The sequence below is a fragment of the Rhinolophus sinicus genome, chromosome 14 (assembly GCF_057876585.1).
Source record: "Rhinolophus sinicus isolate RSI-liver-muscle chromosome 14, RSI-T2T, whole genome shotgun sequence".
NCBI lineage: Eukaryota > Metazoa > Chordata > Mammalia > Chiroptera > Rhinolophidae > Rhinolophus > Rhinolophus sinicus.
This window is the reverse complement of record NC_142514.1, coordinates 166585701-166610235: the sequence shown is the minus strand read 5'-3', so window position 1 is coordinate 166610235 and position 24535 is coordinate 166585701. Positions and strand designations below refer to the sequence as shown.

At 44.8% G+C, this 24535-nt stretch overlaps 1 protein-coding gene across 2 annotated transcripts in view; it reads left to right on the top strand.

The window, feature by feature from the left end:
- The first annotated feature begins 641 nt into the window (after nucleotides 1–641).
- The window catches only part of SLC1A2 (solute carrier family 1 member 2), a 142396-nt gene continuing 118502 nt past the window's right edge, over nucleotides 642–24535 (top strand). Inside the window, exon 1 of one of the 2 annotated variants that reach the window (XM_019738525.3) lies at nucleotides 642–1308. In XM_019738525.3, the coding sequence (XP_019594084.3) occupies nucleotides 1292–1308 (17 nt within the window). In that variant the 5' untranslated portion in view covers nucleotides 642–1291. The remainder of the gene's footprint in view (nucleotides 1309–24535) is intronic. The other variant, XM_074336208.2, reaches the window with a different exon arrangement.

Here is a 24535-nt window from a genome sequence, read left to right as displayed (position 1 = left end):
GCGGAGCGAATAGGTAGTGACCGGTCCCCTTCCACTAACCTGGGCCACCTCTCCAGCGCCTTGCCCGCCAGCGCCCCGGAGGCAGCTCTCCCTTGGCTTAAAAAAACTACGGGCTTCCAGCACCCCTCCCGCCGCCCCAAGGGAACTGCATTAATATTAATTCTGATGAATAATTGAAGACCAGAGATTTATTTGGGCCGGCGGGGGAGGGCGGGCAGCTGGGCTGCATTTTGGCCACGCCACCCGCGTGCTTCCGTCGCATGGGTTCCTCGGGGCCCAGTACCTGGACGTGGGAGGGTGGGGGTCGGTGTGCTGCCTGTGAGGGTGATCTCGGGAGTGTGAGCCGGCGCAAGTGTGCCAAGGAATGAGGCGGGGACCCAGTGGCATCCCAAGTCTCCCCGCCAGAGCCTGCGCTTCGCCCCGCGCGGGGTGACCCGGGGCCACGAGGGCTTGAGGGGAAACAATAGCGACTACTAAAATCCTGGGCTCCTGCCACCGGCTGCCCGGGCCTTCCCGGGCGACCAGCCGGGCCTCTTTTCTTATTTGGCTAATTTATGGAGAGAGGCTGGGTGGGGGGAGGGATGACTGAGGAGGGACCGCGTTTCCAGATTCGGGGGGGTGGGGTGAGGGGGCGACAGTTAAAGGAGCCTCTAGAGGCAGCAGCGCGGGTGATGTCAGCTCTCGACGAAAATAGAGAGGGATCGCCTGCAAATCCCCAGCTCCCGCGGGGCTAAACCTTGCAATCCCTCCCGGGCCGGCGCCAAGCCAGGGCGCAGCGGCCTCCACCACCTCCCCCGCGGACACACACCCGCATACACACGCACGCTCGCGCACACTCACCGCACACACACTCTTCGTCCTCCCCTGCCACCACCCTCCGCGCCCGCGCTCCGCTCCTCGCAGCACCTGCGAGCCCCGCAACAAATACAGGTGGCGGCGGCGGCGGCGCACCTTTCCCGTGAGCCCTCCCGCAGCACGGGGGGCGGCGCTCTCTCCGGGAAGCCACCCTCCTGGCCCCCAGAGCTCCCCGCCAAGCGCTAGCGGGGAGAGCGGAAGGGAGCGCGGAACGACGCGGAGGAGAGCAGAGACGCGGCTTAGCGCCAGCAGGAGCCTCCTGCGCCCGTTACGCTAAAGGGCTTACCCAACGGGGGTGGGGGGTTGTGAAGGGCGGGGAGAAGCTCCCCCTTAAATACCACGCTCGGCCTCACTCGCGTGCTCACCCCCGCGCCTGCTCACTCCCTCGCCCGCTGCTGCCGGATTGTGCCGAAGAGGAGGGGGCGTTCCCCAGACCATGGCATCCACGGATGGGTGAGGGGGCTTTTCTCTGTACACGCAGGAGAGCGGGGGGCGCGCGCGGGGTGGTCGCCCCCTAGCCGGGATGGGGACAGAGAGACATCGGCGCCGGGTTTCGGAGACGGTGGCGGAGTGATGGCTGGGGATGGGATGGTGGCGAGGAGATGGATTTTCTTTCGCGAAGCTTGCCGCTTAACCCTTTGGAGATGCGAGAGATGGAGGATTGTTTTATTTTATTAAAAGGGTACGATGGGGGTGGAAAAGTGTGGCGAAAAAATTCTCTTGAGGTTAGTTTTGAGATTTAAAAAACGATAAGGGATTGGGCACTGTGTGAGCGGCAGACATTGCCCGGGAAGCAGCGCTTGGAGCGCCGCGCAGGCTGCAAGGTGGGGACCCGCTGGGATGAATGAGCCACGACCCGGGCGGGGCGGGGCGGGGCGAGGACTAGCGCGCGCGGCCTTGAATCTCAGATTTGCAGAGTCGCTGAGTAGATGCCCTGCTTGCTCTGAACGCTCCTTGTCCCTGGATAGCGGAATCTCCCTGGCCAGCTCTAACGAAGAGTGGAAGAGATTTGGGTGCTTCCCGGGAAGAGGCGGGAAAATAAGTGGTTTTGGGCAGGCACAGGAGTCCCCAGACTCCAGCGGGGAAGCGTTGGCTTCCCTATTCTTCCCGGGGCTGTGGAATCCTCTCCTGCCTCCAGAGGCTGCAGTTGGATGGACACTGTTCTCAGCGATAAATAAGGACAGCTGTCTTTAGCAAGAGGGCGATGGGGCTGTCAGGGGCAAAAGGATCCCCCCCACTCCCCCAAGAGTCAGACCTCAAAGGAAAGGTCCAGAACAACGTCCCTGGACCAGGATTTCCCAGGAAACTTTTCCAGCTCAGTGGGGCCCGAGGAGGAATGAGAGGACTGGTTGGGAAGCTCAGCCCTTTGGTTAATTCACCAAATTGCACCAAACACTTGCAAGCAATCACTGGCTCCATGTCATGTGGAAAGTGGTATCAGCAGCATCCCTGGGCAGGATGGAGCCCTTGATGCTGGCACTTTCCATCGTTTCTCTTTAAAAATTTGACCAACTCCATGGCTTGTTTGGGGGGAATGAGTCTCCTAAGTAGGAGTGAAGAACCGGTTCCAAAATCAGATCTCTCTAGATTCCAACTTCCAACCGAAGGGTGATGTTTCTAAAACCGTCTCTCTGTGTTTAGGAAAAGAATCCACTCTTCTTCTGCCCCTTCCTGGAGTCCTTTCAAAAGGGTCTGGCATCTTGTGGTAGCATATTTCTTCTCTTTTTTCATCCTAACAATGCAGCAATGTGGACCTTTTTGATTATTATTGCTCCAAAAAGATGCTCCAGAAAGACATTGTTTACAAGGAGTATGGTGTGTTGTGCTAAAACAGAGCTCTAGAATGAAACATAAGAGCCCATATGGCTCAACCTCAGTGCCTTCCCCTGTTTAATTAAACAGTCTTTCATATTAGAAAATATATTAAGGCATTTCTGGTTGCCTTCGGGGCCCGTCTAGATTTAGTCCTGCTTGTAAAGGCTGGGTGAGAAAACATCTGTGACAGGCAGGGATGATGGCAGTCTGTCAAATCCTGCATCGAACTCACTCCTTATTTTGATGACCAGATAGTGAAGAGAGAGGTTAAGCAACCCCCAAATTAAGTGTGTTTATCTCACCTTTGTCCTAAATGAGAGTCGCCAAATGATTGGATATTAAATATAGAGCAGAAGCGATTTTCAGTATTTTTAAAAGACTCACGTTCAATTACTACCGTATTAGTGCACTGTGGATAATTAAGAAAAGATTAGGCAAGGGAACTTGTATTTAGGAGATGAAGGAGTTGAGAAAAAGCCTGGGAAATAAATGTAGAAAGACCTAGGACCCATTATCATTTCAGAGTGGTAACTGATAGGGAGGTGACATTCTCAGAAACCCTGGTCTTTCCTTCTTCACTTCCTCTCTTCCCTCTCTTCTTCTGATGCATTCACTGAGTAATTGTTGGGTAGACCTCACATGCCAGGCTCTGTGAGGGGGTACAAAGACATTAATGGTCTGGGGGCTGGCTTTTAGAAGGCTGGCTCCTGTCAAGGACTTTCATTAGCAAATTGTTCCTATGGTTTGGTTAGATTCTCTTTCCCTTCTGATGTCTTGGGTTAATGTATGTCAGAAAGGGAAGTTTACTGAGAATTCTCAGGCTGGTCTCTTTTGTTCGCTGCTGCCTCCTTACAATGTAGAAATTGTTTTCTTGAAACCTACATTGCTAAGAAGGAAGCAAAAATGGCAATGGAGTTATTACGTGCTTTCAATGTATTTTCAGTTCAACTCTGTTTGACCCAGAATGTTTGGGGAATGGGATAGTACGGTAATTATTTGGTACTATACTCACAGTCAACAACATATGTCGATTACCGATTTTCAAAGCATTATTAGAGGGAATAGTGACATCTTACATGTGTTTAGCACCCCACTTTCAAAGCTCATTTGTGTACAACATCACATTTGATTTTTTTCAATAACTGTGAAGTAGGTATTACAATGCAAATGGGCTTTAAGAATAAATGTCATAGAATGTAATGTCATCTTTCCAGGAAGTTTCCAGGACTTGGCAGAACTTTGAGCTTATCATCTGGAAATATTGGTTATCACTGAAGAGTATACTAGGCATGTCTGGTACAGAAAATTACCAGCTTTCTCTCAAAACTTTGGCATGCACACCCTGCAAAATGCCTTTTGGACTATATTCTTAATATCCGCCTGTGCATTTGGTCTTTGCAAAGCATATTCAAACAGAATGTGGCAGTTGATGCTTCTGATTATTTGGAATTGTGATTATTAGCATCCAGTAGGTGCTGGACTCTGGTAGTTGCCAGGCCCTGAGAGGTATTTTCTTGCAAATCAAGGTCTAATTTGAGAGTTGAGCATTCTTTTTTTCTGAATCTGTTGACATGGCTAGAATTACGGACGTAGTTCCCTGACCCAAACTGGAAAGAGATTATAAGTAGTTGGTAGCAGATAGGCTAGTGTTCATTATTGACTGAGTTATATAGTGGAACGCCCAGGTGCTGTAGAGGCAGGCATTTTAGAAATATGTTTTTGGGAGTGGGAGATGGTGAGGTCACCATGTATGTCAGGGACCCAAGGCGACCTGTCTTCTGATCAGCTCCCAGGAGCAAGGGGTCAGGGTGTAAGCCAAGCATGGTGGCTTGGGTTTCAGTCTGACTTAGAAAGCAAGTGAAACAGAAAACTGCTGACAAAAGAAAAACCCTGGCAAAGGAGATCTCTGGATTTATTATTTCAAGCAAAACATAATGATTGCCTTCTCCCTCCTCCAGGGAATGAGGTTTAGGTTAGTTGGAGGAAGAGCTGATGGGGTGGGCTTATTGCAAAGGGAGTGGAAGATCTGGGGGATGGGCTCCAGAGGGGTTAGCATATTGCACGCCTCAGGGTTGGCTGCAGTTTTCATTTCTCATTTTCTCATTTTCAAGAATATAAAAATCAGCCTCCTTGGGTAAAATAGCTATTAGTGGAATATGAGAAAGCCATTTCATGTTGACTAAGACAGCCTCTTGTGAGTGATTGAAAGCTTAATTCTGAAGAAATAATTTCTAAATCCAAATGTAGCTTGTGAAGTAGAAAAGCCAGGATGTGAAAAACCAAGACAGGTCTGTGCCTCAGTCTCAATGGCCATTTCTTATCCTCTTTTATGCAACACGAGAAAGGTGCTGTCTCCTTTGGTCAGAGTGAAGGGAATTGTCAGACAAGGAAAAGAGGTGGTGTTTCAGCTACATGAACAAGCAGTATTTAACAGTGAAGTGTGAGATTTCCAGGTCAGCAAGCCATAAATCCTACAGACCCAGGTTTGCAAAACCTTTTCACAGTTTGGAGCACAACACAGGCTGATTTCAGTGAAAATCTCCCCTCCCCACCTTCCTCCACGGCTATATCACACAATGCCCAGTGTCTGGTTTTCCCCCCTTTTCAAGGTAAACTAAATTGTTTTCCAAACTGATTTTGATCCCCATGGGACTGGCTTGCCTCAGAATCAGCTGAATTTACCCTTCATTTTGGTCACCTGATACAATTATTTTAATCAGATAAGACACCGATAATTCAAAATCTCCTAAGCAAGAGGAGACAGACGAGTCATTCTCAAGATAGCATTTTAGTTTGCTTTGCAAGTACTTGTGTCCTCGAAGTCTGAAAAATCTAACAAATGCTATACTCCGCCTTGCTTGCAGATTTCTTTTCCGTGCCCTTAACAGCTTGTTGGGGGCAAGCAGGATGTTTCATAGCCAGGGTTTCAGAATCCAGATTAAGGCAAATCTCTTTACTTACCACGATCCTGTGCTTGCTCTCTCCTCCCTTTGCTGGCCCCTCACCCGTCAACACACCCAGCACCAAGCCTTTGGAATAAATTAATTAAAGGACTGTTTAAAAATATCTCTCTGCTCCATCTCCACGTGCTCCATCATTGATTGGAGGCAGATGGGCTGCAGATTTGTCAGTAGGATAGAAAAGGACTAGCCTCTCGTTATGAATCTGTCTGGTTGGCTTCAAACAATGGCAGAAAAGACAATGGGCCAGCTGTATTAAAGGAGAATGAGGAAGAGGATAGATCTGTACACTTCTGCAAAGAATAGTCCTCTGTTGTTTTTTTGTGTTTTTTTTTTAACTTTTGTTTTTCAATGATGTTGATATGTATTTACTTATCTTTCATTTATGTTTTTATCGAATTTCTCACTTAGAGGAGCAGATGTGATGGGTGTCTGTCTGCTGAACTTCCGTCTGGTGTTTTTGGCAATCTCGGCAGCTGCTTTGGATTATAAGCTCATTGAGCAAGGACAGTCCTTTAAAAGTGGAATGAAGGGAATGAACTCCATTTTGGCGGCTGGACTTGATCTGTCAATCCTGGCTCCCTATAGGATAGACGATGGTACATGTTAAAGACCTTGAAATGAAGTCCCTGGGGACAAGAAGAGAGACAATTTTCCCCACACCCACACACCCTTGCGTATGAGAGGCTTCATTTAAATTGCCGAGAATACTTTTTTCTGTTACATTTGGTCAAGAGGGCCATCTGTCCCTCGCTGTTTGTCATCTGGCACGGGACTTTCCGTCACGTGCTCTTGCCATCCCAGGTTCCCAGCTACTGTGCTGGGTGGATCACAGAGCTGGTGGCAGAGTTGGAGGTGGGTCTGAGACGTGTTTGCCTCCCAAGCTTTGCTCTTCCCATAGCACTAGACATGAGGCATTGGATGCCTGTGGACTGGATGGGGCCCACAAGCATGTATGTTTTGGCTCACACAGAATTTTGAAAATGTTTGAATTATTTGCTAATGTTTAAAAATATTTCACCCAAAAAAAGAAAAATCCTGATTCTGGCTTCTCTCAAAAATTGGCACATCTGATGACAAAGGACCTGCCCTTTGGTCTTGGTACTATTTATTGAGTAATTACTGCCCAGCATTGTTTTAAACACTTAGCATGTATGAATTAATTTAACCCCCACAACAGTGTGATACACAGGGTCTATTATCATTTCCATTTTACAGGCATGGAAACTGAGGCACAGAAAGATTAAGTAACTTGCCCAAGATTTCATAGCCAGTGAGTGGAAGAGCCAGACCTTCAACCCAGGCAGCCTGGCTCTAGGACTCATGCCCTTAATCACTAGGCCGGTCACACTGCTCAGTTCCACAGGTCCGGGGTCAGCTGGAGCTGAGAAGGGGCTGCCCCCAAGACAGGGCATGTGCCTTCCAGGTTGGGCATAGTCTTTTCTGAGACCACTCGCTCATGGATCCTGCCTGAAGCCTAACTTCTTTATGGCAGCCATTGAGAAAATGAGCGCTCTGGCTTCATCGTAGGGTATGCCACTGCCTTGTGGCTGGGGATTGGAGGAATTCTTCAAAGTCCCATTTCTGTGCCATGAAAGGTAATTCCAGCTACTTTTTCTTTTTAGCCTCCTAACCACTACCTTCATGTTATTTCCTGGAACTTTGCTCTGGGTTGTTAATGAAGCGTTCTCTTTTCATTATTCGTTGTCCGGCCAGTAGTAGTGCCCTATCCAGAGGTGGTGCTTTGAAACAGCCCAGCGAACGACGTGGGTCGCATGCTTTGGAATATAGAGCTTTGGGCATGCAATTCTTAGTGGCAAATGTAGCTGAACATTTAGCGGGCCCTGGAATTTATCCTTTCTTAGGTGTTTTTCAAGTGTGGCTGTTCAGGGTTGTGACTTACCTATTTTCCTAAAACAGCTACTAGCTCTCCCCCTTTAGGATCGGGGCTGATGTTGTTGTTGTTGGGTTTTTTTGCAACACGTGCAAAACTGATGAGGAGGGATGCCTTTTAAACTGAGGCATTCATCTTTCAGCTGCATTTGTGTATGAATTTTTAAGAGTGGCACAGTTTGCAGATCACCCAATAGGTGGCAGTGTATGTCAGCCCTTTGTCCAGACTGGTGGTTTGACTCCCTTTGGAAACCCCTGAACCCTTAGGGAATCCCAATTCCCGGAGCATTCCATTGTCTTTTGATTAAAGAAAGTGTCTCCATCAAATATATCATTTGGTATTCATCAGATGATTGTCATGTATCAACAGTGTTCAGAGATAACATCATAAACAAATATAAATAGAACCATTCACTTGAGTTATTCCAAGTCTTTGTGACTATACATATTTGATTTCATTAAATCCTTGGAAAACTTCAATGAAATATCCTTATTTTATAGACACAGAAACTGAAGCTTCGAGAAATTTTGATTTCACGCTGTTATTGGGTGCCTTGCTTTTTTTGTCGTCTAATTCTACTGCGTTTTATATTCACATTTTGCGATTAATTCACATTTCCTTGAAATTTCACAAGCTCTCCCTTTGTTTATTTGTTTCTTTGTTTTGGTTCCAGTGGGTGTCTCCCATCATTTTGGTGATGGAAGGAAGCAAGGTAGCCAAGTTTCCCTGCAAAAAGAGATGATAAAGAATTTAAGAGGCAACGCACAAAGACAGCAATGATTATAGAAAGAAGTTAACTTATCTTTAAGTGGAGATGTGATATTCAAAAGAATATGCCATCAAAACAAACAAACAAAAAAAAAGGTGGACGTTTAGGCAAGTGAGAACATGGTCAGGACCCCAGCCTCGCATAAAAGCAGAGAATTTCAAATAGAAGCAGTTGCAGTGCAGGAAGGAAGATAAGGTAAAAGAAAACAGATAAGAGAAGAAAAGCATTTTTCTCTATCAAGTGTCAGGCAAAAGCCAACTGCTGCAGACCAAACTGTATTTTTGTTTTTATCTAAGCCTTTACTTAAAAGGACAGTTGTGATCTGATAACCAGCTTTGTTAGGAGAGTGGATGGAAGTCAACATGAACAAAGCACAATTAGATAAACTTGTCTAGGGGTGAAACGGATGGATATCAGCTGACAACACTCATCTCAGACACTCTAAAGGGACTAATGGTTCCCCAAGGGATCGGTTCAGTTATTTTTTATATTTAGACACAGCATATGGTCTAGAAAAAGTGTCAAAAATAAATATGGGACTAATTTCTAAGAATAGAGAGTAATGGAATCATAGACTGGATCTATTCCCCTAGTGTTTTTCTGGGATTCAAAGTCATCCATCAGCAGACATTAGTAAAATCATCACAGAAGAGGAGTGCTGATGGGATCATTGATTTTTCGATCATGATTAATTGCTACCATTTCCAATGAAGGACTAATCATTTGTGGGAGCTTATCTATTATATTAGTCTGAGAATATTCAAATTTAGATTCTTTTTATGACACAGACAGGGTACAGTGGGTTTGAGGCATTGTTGGTGGCTGGTCCTGGGAAACACTGAGATGGAGATGTGTGCATGAAGCTTATTGAGGGGAGCTCTCAGCATTAATCCTAGTGGAAGAGAGAAGGAAACAGAGTGGGCAGAGGGAGAAGTGGAAGCAGTCAGCCCATATCACAGGAAGCTGTGGTACAGGAATGGCTCTTTAAATGGTCCAGAATTGAGGAAAGAGGTCTGGCCTTTCTACCACTTCCTCGACCAGCCCCTGGATGTGGGCTGTGCTCGGGCAGTGGGCATGGCCCTGGGTGAGTACAGGGCAAGGCTTTGGAGGGAGGGCTAGTTGGTCAGTGCTGTTCATTTATCCATACTCCCAGCATCTGGGGGAATGAATGCCTTAGTCCCTACAGTGGGGAGATGGGGTCTGGGTGGCATGCCACAGCATCTATTATTGGCTCCAAATTCAAATGTGTGAGAGATAATAAAATAATAGGTGTGGTAGCTGTCAAGCTGAATATCCAGGCCTCTACAGCTATCATCTGCAATAACATACTATACCTTAAAATGAATGTGTGATAGGAGAGAAGGGAGGGGAAGTGGATTCTGGTGGGCAAGGCTGGAGAGCATTCGTAGGCATCACCTTCCTCCGTTTTAGCTGTGATCCACACAGCCCCCAAGGACAAGTGACAGAAGCCCCTCTCTTCACTCCAGACCTTTCAAAGGCATATGGTCCAGCGGGGGGAAGAGGGTTATCTGAAATGTCTGACTTAGAAAGGGAAATCAACTTGAATTAATGGAAGGGGCCAGAAGAAGCAACCGATACACATATTTGGGAAGCGAGTATAGCTGCTGTTGATTTCCCCAGTGTTCACAGCAGCTCTTTCTATATCCCTACCAATGTTATTTCCCATGGCATTCTTACCTGGGAAAGGGTGGGCGGTGAACTGGATAACCCCTTTCTGGAATATCCACTGCATTGTTCTGTTGATTCAAGAAGTCATGTGCTCTGTCAACCTCGTGTGTTGACATTTTTCTGCTCTATTCCCTTGGGAAATATCAAGCTATGTTCAGAGATGAAAGAACACATTTGTACATAACCCAAGGCCTCGTTGATTGTACCTCTGTGGGGATTTTCTCACAGTAGTTGACTTTTCTTTCTGAGACCAAGACATTGATGATCAATGTGTTTGTGTTTTTATTAGCACAACAGCTTAATATAGAAGGTAAAGCAAGCCAACATTGAAACTCGCCTTTCCTTCCTTTTCTTACCTGTTTTTAAGTTACAAATTTGTTATTTACTATGGCAGATAAGATACTGTGCGTGTTTCCAGTATTTGGGTAAAGACAACACTGGTTGTATTCAATCTACGTTTAGAAAATGCATTTTTCACATAGAATGTAACTATCAGCCAAGTGAAGGGGTATGAAGGATTCGCTATCCACTGTGAACTAAATTATTTTTAACAAAAAAATTTTAACTTCTTGTTTTTTGGATCAGTGGTTATTTTCTCGTAACAAAAGCCACGGCATTATTAAAAGACTAAACCCCCCAAAACCCAACTAAATATTAAAGAATGGCATAAAGTAAAGAAATAAAAGACTGTCTCCCACCCCAATCCCATTCTCTAGAAATACTCATTTTTTTGGTTTATCCTTTGAGGCATTTTTCTATGCCCATGTAAACATCCTATTCTTAACGTGCAAATTATATCATCCTATACAGACAATTCTACAACTTGCTTTTTAATTAATACCTCTATTTATATATACATGTGTTATATGGATCGGATAATAGTCCATATAATAATTGATTTAACCAGTCCCTGACTGACAGGCATTTAGGGTATCTCCAACTCTTTGTTATTATAAAAATGTTGGGTATTGGAATATGAATTGGGGGTGGCGGTGGATGAGACCAGTTATGACTTAGGTGGCAGCAGTGATTCAGGTGGGAGATAATAGCCCAAATTAGGGCATAGGAATATATTAATATATGCATTACCAGATTCCAAGAATATTGAGAAGGACTCAGTGACCAAATGCATATAATGGGTGAGAAGGAGGGTGGAATAAAGCTATCCCTTGGTTTCTGGCCTAAGTAAATGGAGGTGGGGGAGAGTGCAGAAAAGGAATTCAGGAGACAGATGGCAATTTTGAAAGAGAAGGTAATGAATTGGTTTAGCATACTGGGTTAGAACTTTTTGGTGAGATATCAGGTAGAGATGGTCACTGAGCATTTAAATACCAGGTACCTGAGAGCCGGGGGCCTTTACGAAGTGGTATTTATGATCATAGAAGTAAATGAGATCACCCAGACAGAGCATGAAGCTAGGAAAAATTGGGGGCTGAGGGAAGAAACCTCAGGAGCTTTAGTGTCTGTAGATGGACAGAAGGAAGTGCTTCAGGGCGCACAGGATGCTGAGAAGTAAGGAGGGGAGTCAGGAATGGGTGACAGTGCCGCATGCTGTAGAAAAGTTAAATAATGTAAAAAGGATTAATCGATTTCAAGGCCATCACAGGCGTGTGCCAGAGCCTGGTGAGCTACGTGGTGGCTACTGTCACCATGCTGGTGTGGGTTGAGAATGGGTGGAGAGAAAATAAATGTAATTTTTTTTTTTTCCAGAGTGGCAATCCAGGGGAGGATGGGAATATGAAAAATATGAAAGCAGATACAGGGAGAGCAGATTTACATTGTGGCTTGTTTTAGTTTTAGGGTGGGTATGATGTAAGCATGTCCATACGCTAAGGGAAAGGTTCCACCATTGATGGTGAGGTCTTGAAGACTCTTTGTGGAAGAAGCTGATGAATGAATTAGAACCACTGCTTGCTTTGGAGGTTCCTGCAGGGCAGGGCAGGTCGGGGCAGGGTGGGGCAGGGCGGCTCTGTGGGTACTGGGCCAAAGCTTCCTGCAATCTTCCTGTTTGATCCCATAGCATAGGAAAGGACAACTCAGAACAGTGAGGGAGAAAAAAGTCACCTGCAAGATCCACACAGTCCACCAGGGTGATCTGTAGAGTGACAGATGGGGCCACCAACTCCTTCTGTAGCTTCATTAGTCAGCCGGCTAGAGTTGGATAGATGTTAGTAGTGGTTGCTGTTTTTCTGATCGGGGTGAGGGGTGGGAATCTACCTTCCACAAGCCTTTTCTGAGTCTTCTAGTTGGAATGCTTCTCTTTCTCCCTCCAACGTTTCGTTTGCACGCTCATCTAGCTTGTGACACTTCCTTTTGCCTCTGCATTCTCTTTGGATCACTCCCTGGGCATTTATTTATATACCACATGTATACTGATAACTCCCAAATGTATATTTCTGTCTCAGCTCTTTTCTCCAAGCTCCAGATTCATATGTCCTACCACCTAATTGCCCTCTCCATGTGTATGACGTACTGACATCTCAAAATCACCATGGGTACAGTGGAACTCTTGCTATTTTTTTCCCTGCAGACTCATCCCTACTTCATGTAAGTATCTCTCATCTCAGTACGTGGCACTACCATCCATCTAGACATTCAGAGACAGAAATGTAGATATTACTCCGGTTTTTTTCTCTTGCATCAGCCCCAACCCACAAGCTTTCTCAGTTTATCCAATCTCCAAAATGTTCCTTAAGTCTGGGCTTTCCATTGTTATGGCCATCACGTCAGCCCAGTCAATTGTCATTGCTCTACTGGCAGCCACGTAGCCGCCTAATTTTCAATTCCTTAGATACCCCATGGTCTTGCCCACCTTCAGACCTATCTCATTCCCTTCGTCTGGACCACTTTTTACCCTCCACGCACTGCCATTCTTCAGACAGCTTGCATCCTCTCATCCTAGAACAGCCTTTAGTTCTCAGCTGAAACGCTGTTTCCCAGAGAGGTCTCTCATCTCTCCACCAGAAATAGGTCTCTTTAATCCTATCGAATCCTCTTGTTTTCTTCCTTCATGGCACCAGTTACAGTTTTTAAGTATTTTATTTATTTATCCTCTTGTTGGTATCTCCCTCCATCAGGGATGTAAGCACGCTGAGGGCTGGTTCATCATGACATCCCCCTATACCCTAACACTAGACCCTAACACCGGGCACCCAATAGGTATTTCTTGATTGAACACTCATCTACCTCAGCCTGGGGACATAGAGAAGGCTCTCATAAGAGGTGACATTTGAGCTGGGCCTCGTCTAGGAAGTTTGTCCCCATTACACTGTGTTCAGACCTGCCTTACAGTACTTCCTTATAACAGAGTGTGCTAAGTGCTTTCTTGTCTGTCTGCTCAGGAGGCTGGTATCTCTGAGGATCAGCACTACATTAATTTCTTTGTGTCCCAACTTGTCATTATCACAATGCATGTTAGTGGAATTGTCTACCTTGGGAAAGAGACATGCAAGGGCATAGAGAGCAGAAGGGGATGGTTTTAACAGGGCCAAAGTTGAGAAATCATGTCCTTTCGTTTGTTGGAATACATCCTCTTTTTAGGGTGCTGGTGGTCAGTTGAACTTCCCTGCGCAGGAATCAGTAACCAGCCTTTTGACCACGAAGGGTTGATGGGATTCAGGTAGGTCATAAGAATAATTAGCTGGGCAGCAGCTCATCTTGTGAAGCCGAAAATGTATTTGTCCTAGTCAGTCATGTTCCCATGCTGCTGTCTGGGGAAGACTCTAGACCTGCTGTTATTTTAAAATGCAATGAAGTTTAATCAGATGAGACTTTTTGAGCCCACTCCCCCTCCTCCACCTCCCACCCCCATCTTTTCCAGGACTTTCTGCCTCTCATAATGATATCACTCTGTTTATTTTCCTTGTTCCTTGTGAAGAAAAGCAAGGAGAAGCTAGCATGAAGTTCATATTCAAATACAAAGAAGGATTTCTTAAATCAAAGATGATATTTAAATTGCATCAATGAATAAAATCCAAGGCTCAACAGTTCAACTGCTTGTAAAACTGACTTAGAAAAAGGAAAGTGCTTAGAAACTGAAAGCATTGTTGTCAAATTGATGCTTTTTTTTAACTTTTGAAGAGATTCTGAATGTATTTAATCATTCCCAATAGAGTCCTCTTCTCTGGGTTCCTATTGTGATCAGAAAAAAGAGCCATGCCATAAAAAAGAATGAAATCTTACAATTTGCAACAACATGATGGACCTAGAGGGTATTATGATAAGTGAAAAAAGATAGACAGAAAAAGACAAACACCATATAATTTCATTTATATGTGGAATCTAAAAAACAAAATAAATGAATAAACAAAACAGAAACAAACTCATGGATACAGAGGACAAACTGATGGTTTACCAAATGGGAGGGGGTTTTGGGGGGTTGTGTGGGAAAGGTGAAGGGATTAAGAAGTACAAATTGGCAATTACAAAATGGTCACGGGGATGTAAAGTACAGCGTAGGGAATATAGTCAATAATATTGTAATAAAAATGCATGATGTCATGTGGTTGCACGACTTCTCAGAGGGATCACTTTGTAAGTCACATAAATATCTAAGCACTATGCTATACACCTGAAACTAATATAAAATAATATTGAATGTCAATTGTCATTGAAAAACAAAAAAGAAAAGAAAAAAGAGCCATGGACATAGAAATAATAAATCTTGTAGTTGGTATGAGTGTTTTCTGATAGCCTAAATAAAAATGTTTGGTATGTCTATATTTCTTGAAATGAGGTTCTTTTCTGGAGTTTTCTGGTGGCAGGACATGTTGAGGGGTATTTGTTGTGTCCTGGTGGGACAAGAGAATAAAAACTGCCCAGTGTCTTCTTTCTTGACTCCAGTGAGAACTTTGTGATTGGATGAAGGGCCAGTTTGTGGAACCCCCTTCCTGAGCCTTATGGTAGGTCCGAAGCTGAAACCACCCTGGTCATCCTTACAGCAGATGCTAGACTCCTCCTAGATTCAGAGCCAGCACATTCCAACTGCTGTTTTTCAGGTGAAAGTAGATTACAAGTAGAGAAACTGTGTTTTCTAGTTTCCTATGATATAGAAGTCATTGTTAGTTGGGAGAACCAAGCATACACAGATCGTGTTTTTACTTTAATTGCTTTCTCTCTGCCTTGGAAGACTCTCAGTGCGTTTCCAGGAAAGTAAACTCCAGTTCTTCACACGCACAATCCACCCCTAATTTGTTCAGCAATCAGGAAGACCAAACCAGTTTTTCCAGAAGGGGGCACTGTAGAGTCTCACAGCCCTGGCAGCAGGGCAATGGTGATTTTCCTGCTGTTCTGAAGCAGGAGCCAGAGGGCGAATTGCCTCTTTCCCAGGCCAGCTAAAGCTGTGCCTTGGTTTTTAAGACGGGGATCTCGACCCAATTGATTATTTCCATTCCAAGTAACCTGGAGTTACTAAGTCAACGAGGGGACCAGAGTTCTCTGGAGCCCAAGGCTATACCTGGGACAATCCGGCTGAGGTAGAGAGTTGACAGCAGTTGCCATTTACCACCTTGGTCCTGGCTCCCCGTCCTCATCCTCCTGGCTTCTCCTTGAGAGTCTTCAACGGGGTTCGAACAAGATTTGCTGGTTCCAGAGTTCGGGTATGTCCAACCTGATTTTCTCTGGTTTATTGACAGATTTTTTAAGGTGACAGGGCAATGATGGGGAAGAAAAAGAGAGAGGCCTTTGAAGAGAGAGAAAAAGACGCGTGGGGATTGAAAAGTACATTTTGGAAGGGTTGGAAAGGCCCCAGAGTAAACAACATAAGAATGGAAGCATGAAAACAGACATCCCTCTTTACAAGATGTCTAACCAGCCACCCTGGAAGTCTAGCCTGTGCTCCCACCTAGTTGGAAGCAGGCAACAAAATTAAAAGAGGCGTGAAAAATGCTATGTTTTTGTTACAGGCACGCTCCCTTTGGAGGCGGCCGTAAGTCCCACAGGAGTCAGGGACTTCTCCATGTGTCCATATGTTTGTCTCAAGAGGGCTTTCCTCTTCACCTTTGAGCTAAGCTGCTGCGATAAAGATTGTTCTGGTTTTCAAGGAGCAGGGAAATCACAATTCCACAGAGGTGTGTCTTTCGAGTCTAGTTAGGGGGAATTTTAAATTAACCTTTGAATGTCTCATATATTCACAGAGTATTTGTCAAATAAATAAATGAAAGCAGTTAAAAAGCTCCCTGGATGAGTTCCGTACCACAAGAATTTCTGATTCCTCCTTCAAGAGAATCTTAGATTATTTGAGTATAAATGTGGGAACACAGGGAACCAGGGCCAGCTTCAGGGCTCTGGCTCAGAAGTGCCCTGTCCTTAGTTTAATGCTCTGCAGTCGCCATCTTGAAATTCTTAATAACAAGGGGCCTTGTGTTTTCATTTTGCACTGTGCTGCACAAATCATGTGGCTAGTCCTTCAGGGAAGCCACACATTTGTAGGCCTGTATGAAATAATATTAATGGTGACAGTGAACATGATAAAGCTGATAACCTTGAGACTATCTGATCTCTTGCAGTGCACTAGAATATTCCAATAATGAGATGCTTTGCATAAAATAGCTTCTGGGAGCCAGTGATGCAGAGCAGTTAAAAGAATGTGTTTTATATTCAGAAAGACCTAAGCAAAATTTCCCGTTCCGTCACTTACCAGCAGTATAACTTCAGGCAGTTAATTAGCCTCTCTGAGACTCAGTTTATTTAGTAAATACGGACAATATCACCCACCTGATAGAGTTTTGGAAAAGATTAAGGCAGGATTATGTGAAGTGCTCAGCACAGTACCTGGGACATGGAGAACACCCTGTAAAGGTAACTGTCGTTCTTCTTCTTGGAATAGCATGACTGTATTACTTTCAGCCTGCTGAACTCAGATTGGGTTATCCAGTAGTCCCCTGACCTTGCCAATTAAGTTGCTAACACTTGGTGTGTACCCACAGGTATGTTTGCCAATTCTTTCTCATAGAGCCACAGGTGATAAGATTAGAAAGTAGGTCCCAGGCTTCTTTGATCTTATGAGTTGTAGGAGCAAAGGTTTGTTAGGAGATTTTTCTCTTAGGTTCTTTTAACCCTTGAATTATTTTTACTCACTGCATTTCTTGCTTGAAATGCATGGTGTTTTTTCCCCACTATGTCTGCAATTCTTTCACACCGCTTGGGTGTCCTACAATTCAATTCAATTCTAACACTGTCTACCTGGAATTAGAGTCAGATACCATAAGTTAAGGGCTCGGTCCCACGAGACTACCCCCACTTTAGTTGCCAGTTGTATTTCTGACTGACAGGCTATACATTCAGGGGGTTCCCACAGTTCCCTCCTTGGGTTTCATAATTCACTAGAAGAACTCATAGAACTCAGGGAAACACGTTACTTACGTTTCCCGGTTTATTAGAAAGGGTACAACTCAGGAACAACCCGATGGAAGAGATGCATCAGGAAAAGTATTGAGGGCAGAGGCACGGTACCCTCTCTGGGCACCACCCTCCCAGCACCTTGATGTGTTCACCAACCCAGAAGCTCCCAAAGCCATCATTTAGGGGGTTCTGTGGAGGTTTCTTTACATAGGCGTGATTAAATCACTGGCCATGACTTATTAACTCAATGTCTAGCTCCTCTCCCCTCCCCAGAGGTCAAGGGGTGGGGCTGAAAGTTCCAGTGGGGCTCTAATCACGCCTTGATTTTTTTGCTGACAGCCCCCATCCTGAAGCGATCAAGGGTCAGCGCCCCCAGCCACCGGTCATCTCATTAACTTACAAAAAATACTTGTCACTCTGGAGAGTACAAGGGTTTTGGGAACTGTATGCCTTCCAGGAACCAGGGACAAAGATCAAATATTTGTTTTTATTATGTCCCCACCCTATAACATCAGGGTCTCCCCAAGCAAGAAGGGTCCTGCTCAAGCTCATTCATCTGTTCTGGAATCGTGTAAAGAAAAGACAGATTGTTTCAGGAGGTGCTGGGCCACGGGAGAGAGGGCAGTAGGGATATTCAGACGTGGGTCAGATGGCCACCGGGCAGGGGCACCGTGGACAGCAGCCAAGCCTGGGAAGGAGGGAGTGGACTAGATGACTGTTGTTTCCTCTAATGACGAGGACCTATGATTTCCTCTCTGTGAAGTTATCCCCATCAACCCTAACCATTGTGGTTCAACGTTTCCAACACTTAAACCACCTTAAAGCATCTCAGTGGGTGTTTGATTAGTAATCCCATTGGAGATGGCCAGGAACTTGTGACCGGTTGTAGAGCTTTACCAGGTGAGCTGGTCTATGGGGTAAGGGAACCTATGTGTGCTGTTGATAAGAATGCTTGTAACTTCCAAATAAAACATAAAGAATAATGTACAGCTGGGCACTGAAAGATTTATATATGATTATTTTAAGGGAAGTCAAATAGTTAGAAAGACTGTGTTTTTTTTCTTTTATTTTTAATGTTATTTCTGTTAAATTTTCATGGGACTCTGATCAGTTTCAGGGTTGTACTATATGATTTGTGACAGGAGTAAGCCATGTTAAGGCACCATTCTGGAAGGGGGGAGAGTTTATTTTATAACAAAGCTATTCATTTTACATGAAAATCTATACTGGTTAGACACAAACGAGATTTAAAAAAAAACCCATAACACCTATTATCTCACTAACCAGAGATAAATATCTTTAACATTGGTATATGTCATTTTGAACTTATGCATATATACTTGCCAATGCATTTTTAATAAAAAGGGAAGCATAACCTCCAGATTCTCCTATAAACTAGTTTTTCCTATAAAATAATTTTTATACAAAATTATAATTTTTTGACCTGGCAATGTGTTATGAACATCTTTTAATAAGTAAATCTATAACTTTGTTTAGTGGCTGTGGTTTTATTTTGTGAGTGTGTCATAACTTTTAAAACCAATCTCCTATTGTCAGATATTTAGCTTGTTTCTAATTTTTCGCTATTACAACCATCTTTGTATATATACACCTATGCAAACCTGTCTCACTACTTCCTTAGAGTAGATTGCTAGAAATGAAATCACTGGGTCAAATGGTGTACATATTTATCATTTTGACATATTTCCCAATTGTGCAGCCTCAGGGGAGCAGGAGATTGGAAGGAACAATGCAGTTGTCTTTTTGAGTGTACCTCACTGCAGTGTCTATTAATTGTAGTTGTAATACAGAATGGCTGTGGGGTTAACTTTAATTCCTGGCTAAAACCTGAGTCAGGTTTAGGCTAAGAAATGTCTTTCTCCTAAACTTGGTTAAAAAAAATTTTTTTTTCCTGTGTTGGCTCTTCATGTCTTACGTATCATCTTTAATAAGGACATGCTAAAGGTCCTTGTGGATGGGGTTGTTCTTTCTAGGCTGGTAGGAACAAATTGAACTGAAAATTTTTATTTTGTAACTTACAGGCTGATGCAAATCAACTCTACCCAAATGAAGTCTTCCTCGAACTGGGTAGTGACCCAGGCCTGGGAAGGCTCTGTAGGACGAGTGTGGTATCCTTCCTTCCCGTTCAGGAGGCTCTGAATGGGCTCTCTCTAAAATGCAAGGCAGTCTCATCTCACGTGTTTCACAGCCCCGTGGAGCTGAGCAGGAGGCTAAGCTTCTGTGCTTAGAGTAAGACTACCTTTGTTTAGCTCTCTTAAGATTAGGTAACTCACATCACCCCTCTGAGACAGATAGGCAGTGACATTGCTTTTTATTACCTTATAGACTGTGGACCCCAAATCTCTGTTTGAGCAGGCTGTACTTAACAGACCATGGAGTTGTGGTAGGGTTAATATCCTTTGGGATGGACTATTCACCATGGGTAGCACTTCAAGTTTGTGCTGTGTTTCCTTGGCCAAACTCTCACACCTTGTTTTTGTTCTGTCCCCTTCAAAAGTGGGAGTTATCAATGTATATGGAAGTTGGAAATGAATGCTGAATAGGCTTCTATGTTATGTTAAGGATAATAGATGTTTCTGCTTGTTGTTACTGTGGACTCAGAATGTTCTGGAACGTTTGGCCCAGCCCCCTCATTATGCTGAGGCCCACAGGCAAAGCAGGTTGAGAGATCTGGGTTTTGGGCCTTGCTCCGCCATTGGCTTCTGGACCATAAATCTATCCGTCACATCTCGTAATATGCTCTGTGAGTTTTAAAGACGGGGAGAAAGAAGAAAACGAGGTTCTTCCACCGAAAGTCAAAGACTGTGGCTCCGGCGTATGCTGAGCTTTTCCTCTTCCTGCCCAGCATGTGAGCTTTAGAAGACATGTTTCCCGCTTTACCTGTGTTCTTCCCTTCATCTTGGGCCTCTACTCTGTGTATGCTGGCTCTTCTGGGGGTTCTGGCAGGTGCCACTCCCTCGGGAAGTCTCGATGGAGCTGTGAAGTGGGGAAAGCAGAGCTTCCCGTAGCTTCCCTGTCCCTTAACTCCCCAGAGCCTCTCACATAGGAGGGGGTTGTGACTATACGGTCTTTGTCTTCGATGGGGAATAGCTAGAGGACATAATGGTTTTTTAAGAAGGTAAGCCTAACAATCACTATTCTCAGGTCTTCAGAGTAAAAATAATCCTCAACTTTTGACAGGAGGTCTCCTGAGAGAGTCACTCATTCCTGGCGCTGGCTCAGATAAAGAGCTCCTCCTTCCGTTCTCCACCAGGCAAACCACCACCACCGTTTGGAGACACCCACGGCTGCCCACAGGGCACCCGGTGTTGTCCTTGGATCCCCGTGGCCGCCCTTCTCCAAGACAGCCCGTAATTGTTCACCGTGGGGTGTTCCTGAAGTGGGAGTTAATGACTGTAAATGGCACAGCCAGAGAGCGTTAGCAGGGGGGACTCTCGCCGGCCCCTGTGAGGGCTCACCCCTCCTGGCTCTCTGGGATCCTTTGAGTAATGACAGGCCACAGCCCACACAGGGTGCACTGGCTCCCCTGGACAACAGTGGTCTTCAGGGGCGGTGCACTCTCCATACCTACCTCCCAAAGAGAAGTGTCTTTTTCAAGGCCACATACCCTGCAGCCATATCCTCTATCACCACAGAGAGCATATTATGCTCAGTGACTTAGGGGTGCAACAGAAATGGGACTCAGCACTGTGCTTCTCCAAGCCCCAGGGCCATGTGGCCCTGACCACTTCCACTAACTAGAACAGAGTCTATAGGTTTGGATTTTCCTGGAGTTCCATCCCATTCCTGGCTGGTGGAACAGAGATCTTCCAAAGGAAAAAGAGGAACGGAAGGTGAGAAAGTAGAATGAACTTTCCAGGGAAAAGAAGAAGGGATCGGCCCACCGGCCCTGTTCTGGCTTTTTCTGCCGAGTCACTCAGTCATTTTCTACAGACCAAAAGGTCCATGTTCCTTTGACTGAAGTTAAGGAATTTTTGGTTTTAATCAGGAGAGTTAAATTAGCTGTTTACACGTTCATGTATTTGGAAAGTGGCCTTTTGTTTCAGCGGGCTCCGGCTGCTGTTATCTGCATGCCCAGCATCCAAGGGTGTGGACAGTGCACTATGGCAGATCTCAGTGATGCCTGAGCCACAAGGTAGAGGCTTTGGAGAACCAACTGATGTGTCTCTGATCCGTCCACACCTGGCTAAGGGCATGTTCAAGGATACAGCATAGATCTCAGGACTTAAGCGTGACATTGGGATCAAACCAGGACACCACCACTGCCTGTAGCTGGGGGATTGGTGGAAGTATCCCGCCCTGGAGGCTTTATACAACACAGAGGACTTTACCTTTAGAAACAAGTTAGACCCATGGATTAAAGTTGGGGTTTGTTCAGGGTCCGGGCTGGAGTGGTGAGAGAAAGGAAGTGAGCTTGCAAATTGCTGAAGGAGGAAGGGCTCCATTGAACAAAGAAGTCTTCTTTTATGGGGGGACTGGAGAATGCTCAGTCATGGTTACAAAGGAGTCTCAAGGGCCGTGGGACCTCTTTAGCCATTCCCATGAGAAGAAAGCCACGGGAAGGAAGAGGAAATATGTGAAAGAAACACGCACAATAATAAAATTCTATTGTCTCGCATCTTTTAAAACCAGACATTTTAGGCAAATAATGCCTTTTAAATATCCACATACCATTTTAAGATGCATGTTTTATTCATATTTATGATGATTTTCGTTTGGTTATTTTGGGTGCTTGGTCTGTTCACCAGTCACTAAAGGGAATTCTCAAAGTTCAGAGGAAAAGTGGTTGGTGACTTTTTTTAGATTTGTGAAACATCACTCACGTTTTTATCTGACTGCCTCTTTCTGGTTACCAAATCCTAATTTGATTAAAGGCTTAGCAGTGGACACCAGTTTTGGAATTATTTTTTGCCATCTCTGCTCAGAACAATAAGGCAGCAGAAAGAACAGAAGCATGGGCTGTGGATACCATGTGTCACCTGCAGCCATCTCACATTGAAGTGACCAGGGAAGGGACTCCTGTATTACCGTGTTTCCCCGAAAATGAGACCTAGCTGGACAATTAGCTCTAATGCATCTTTTGGAGCAAAAATTAATATAAGACCTGGTCTCATTTTAATATAAGACCAGGTCTTAATATAATATAAAACTAGGTCTTATATAACACAATAATAATAATAATATAATACCGGGTCTTATATTAATTTTTGCTCCAAAAGATGCATTAGAGCTGATGGTCCGGCTAGGTCTTATTTTGGGGGAAACACGGTAGCTGTGGGGCAGAGGCCAGGTCAGGGGCTTGGTTGGCTTCTGTCTTCAACACGGTGGCTTTAGAAATCAGGCTGTCTCCTAGAATATCACACAGATCCCAGCTTAACTGGCAGTAGAATATGGTGCCATCCATTGATTTAAAAGATGCTTATGGAGTGGCTGATCCTCTGCTAGGTGTTAAAGATGCCCTCTGTGAGTCAGATACAGCCACCTGGGGGAGGCCGGCAGGCTGGTGCCTAAAGATAATGCATCTTGGTCTTTTGCTACCTGCTAGCCTCGGGTTGTGGCCAAAACCTTAGTACAGGACACCTGGCACCAAGGAGAGGCTAGAGATGTTTGAATCTAGGACCAGCTACTTTCTGGATGAGTAACTTGGCTTCTGGGAGCTTCAGTTTCCTCTTCTATGGCTACTATGATGTCGAGACAATAGCATCTACCTTGCAGGGCTGTAATGAAGGTTATCTGTCATTTGACCAGTGTTGGTACTAATAGGTACTCTTAAAAAGTGGCTGTTTCAAAACATTACCATGTCAGCACAGTGTACTCATCCGGCTGGAACACCTACAACGGAGCCTTCAAGATGTAAAAAACCTTCAGAGTATGTTAATGCTACATTTACACACCCCCTTCCGAACACACAGTGTACCTTGCTGCTGCTGAATCATCCAGAAAGGGAGCCCCTGAAGATGCCAAGCCTGGATGGATATTATGCAGGACTCAGGACATCGCCTCCAGGTGGCTTTCCTAAGACCCTCCACTGCACCCGGGAAGAGTCAGAGAACCCTGGAAGCCTGCATTTAGATAGCTTAAATGTTGGGAGCTCGAGCCCTCTCACTTGTCTGGTCTGGCAAGCAGAAGTAGGAATAACAAACTCAATAGCCATAAATAGTCTTTGGCCCTGGGAATTCCTAATAGTCTGTATGGGATTGCCCAGCAGGATCCTTGCCCCAAAGCAACTGAGGGAGGCTTTCTCCCCCTGCGGCTGATGACTTCCACACCCTGGACGCAGGGGGGCGCTGCAGCCCCACTTTTCCTCAAAGATGGCGGGAGGCCCTCCCCAGGCTTTCTGACTGAGTGAGCCCTGCAAGTTTCCTTTGTACTTGCTAGATTTCACATTCTCTGTGCCTTCCTATGTGGAAATCTGTAGAAAGCCGGCAGTGCCCTTGAAAAACAAAACAAAACGTGCATGAGTTTTTCAACTAGGTAACATTTGCAAGCAATACATTTTCATTGTAACAAACATTTAAAAGTACATACAGGCAAAAAGAATTCCGCACACCCATTAACAATAGTGCTCAACACACACACACACACACACACACACACACACACACACACACTAGGACAGTTACGTGATTTTATGTACCAAAATAGGGCATCACTCTGCAAACTATTTTATTTACTTTTTCACTTAATGATAGCCTCAGTAAATTTTTCAGTCTTTCCCACTTTTTTTTTTTTTTCAAAGTGACTTTGGATATATGGGACAATCAAATCTGAGGTTTGAAGCCCTAAGTTTAAGGTATTAGGGTTGAAAATGGAAAACAAGGCATCTTAATGAAAATTTGTAATTGAAGTGAAGAGAAGCTTAAAATGATTACCTTTTGGTCACTAAAAGAGCAGTTACACCCTTAAATTCCCTGAGGAGAAGCTTTCTTTCCCAAACCTGTCCCCATTTCCTTCTGGACTGGTTGACAGTCAGATGGGCTAGTTGGTTTCCTCAGCTACAAAGATGGAATTTAGTGCTGTAGCTAAGTAGGAAGGGGGGTTGTTTTGGGCAGGGGCGGGCAGGTGTATGTAAGGTAGAAATGATAGCACAGGTTCTTTGTCGTCAGACTGGCACAGGTTCAAATCCCAGCTCTGGTACTTGCTGCCCAGCTGGGTAACCTTAGGTCAATTACTTAATCGCTCAGAGCCTCA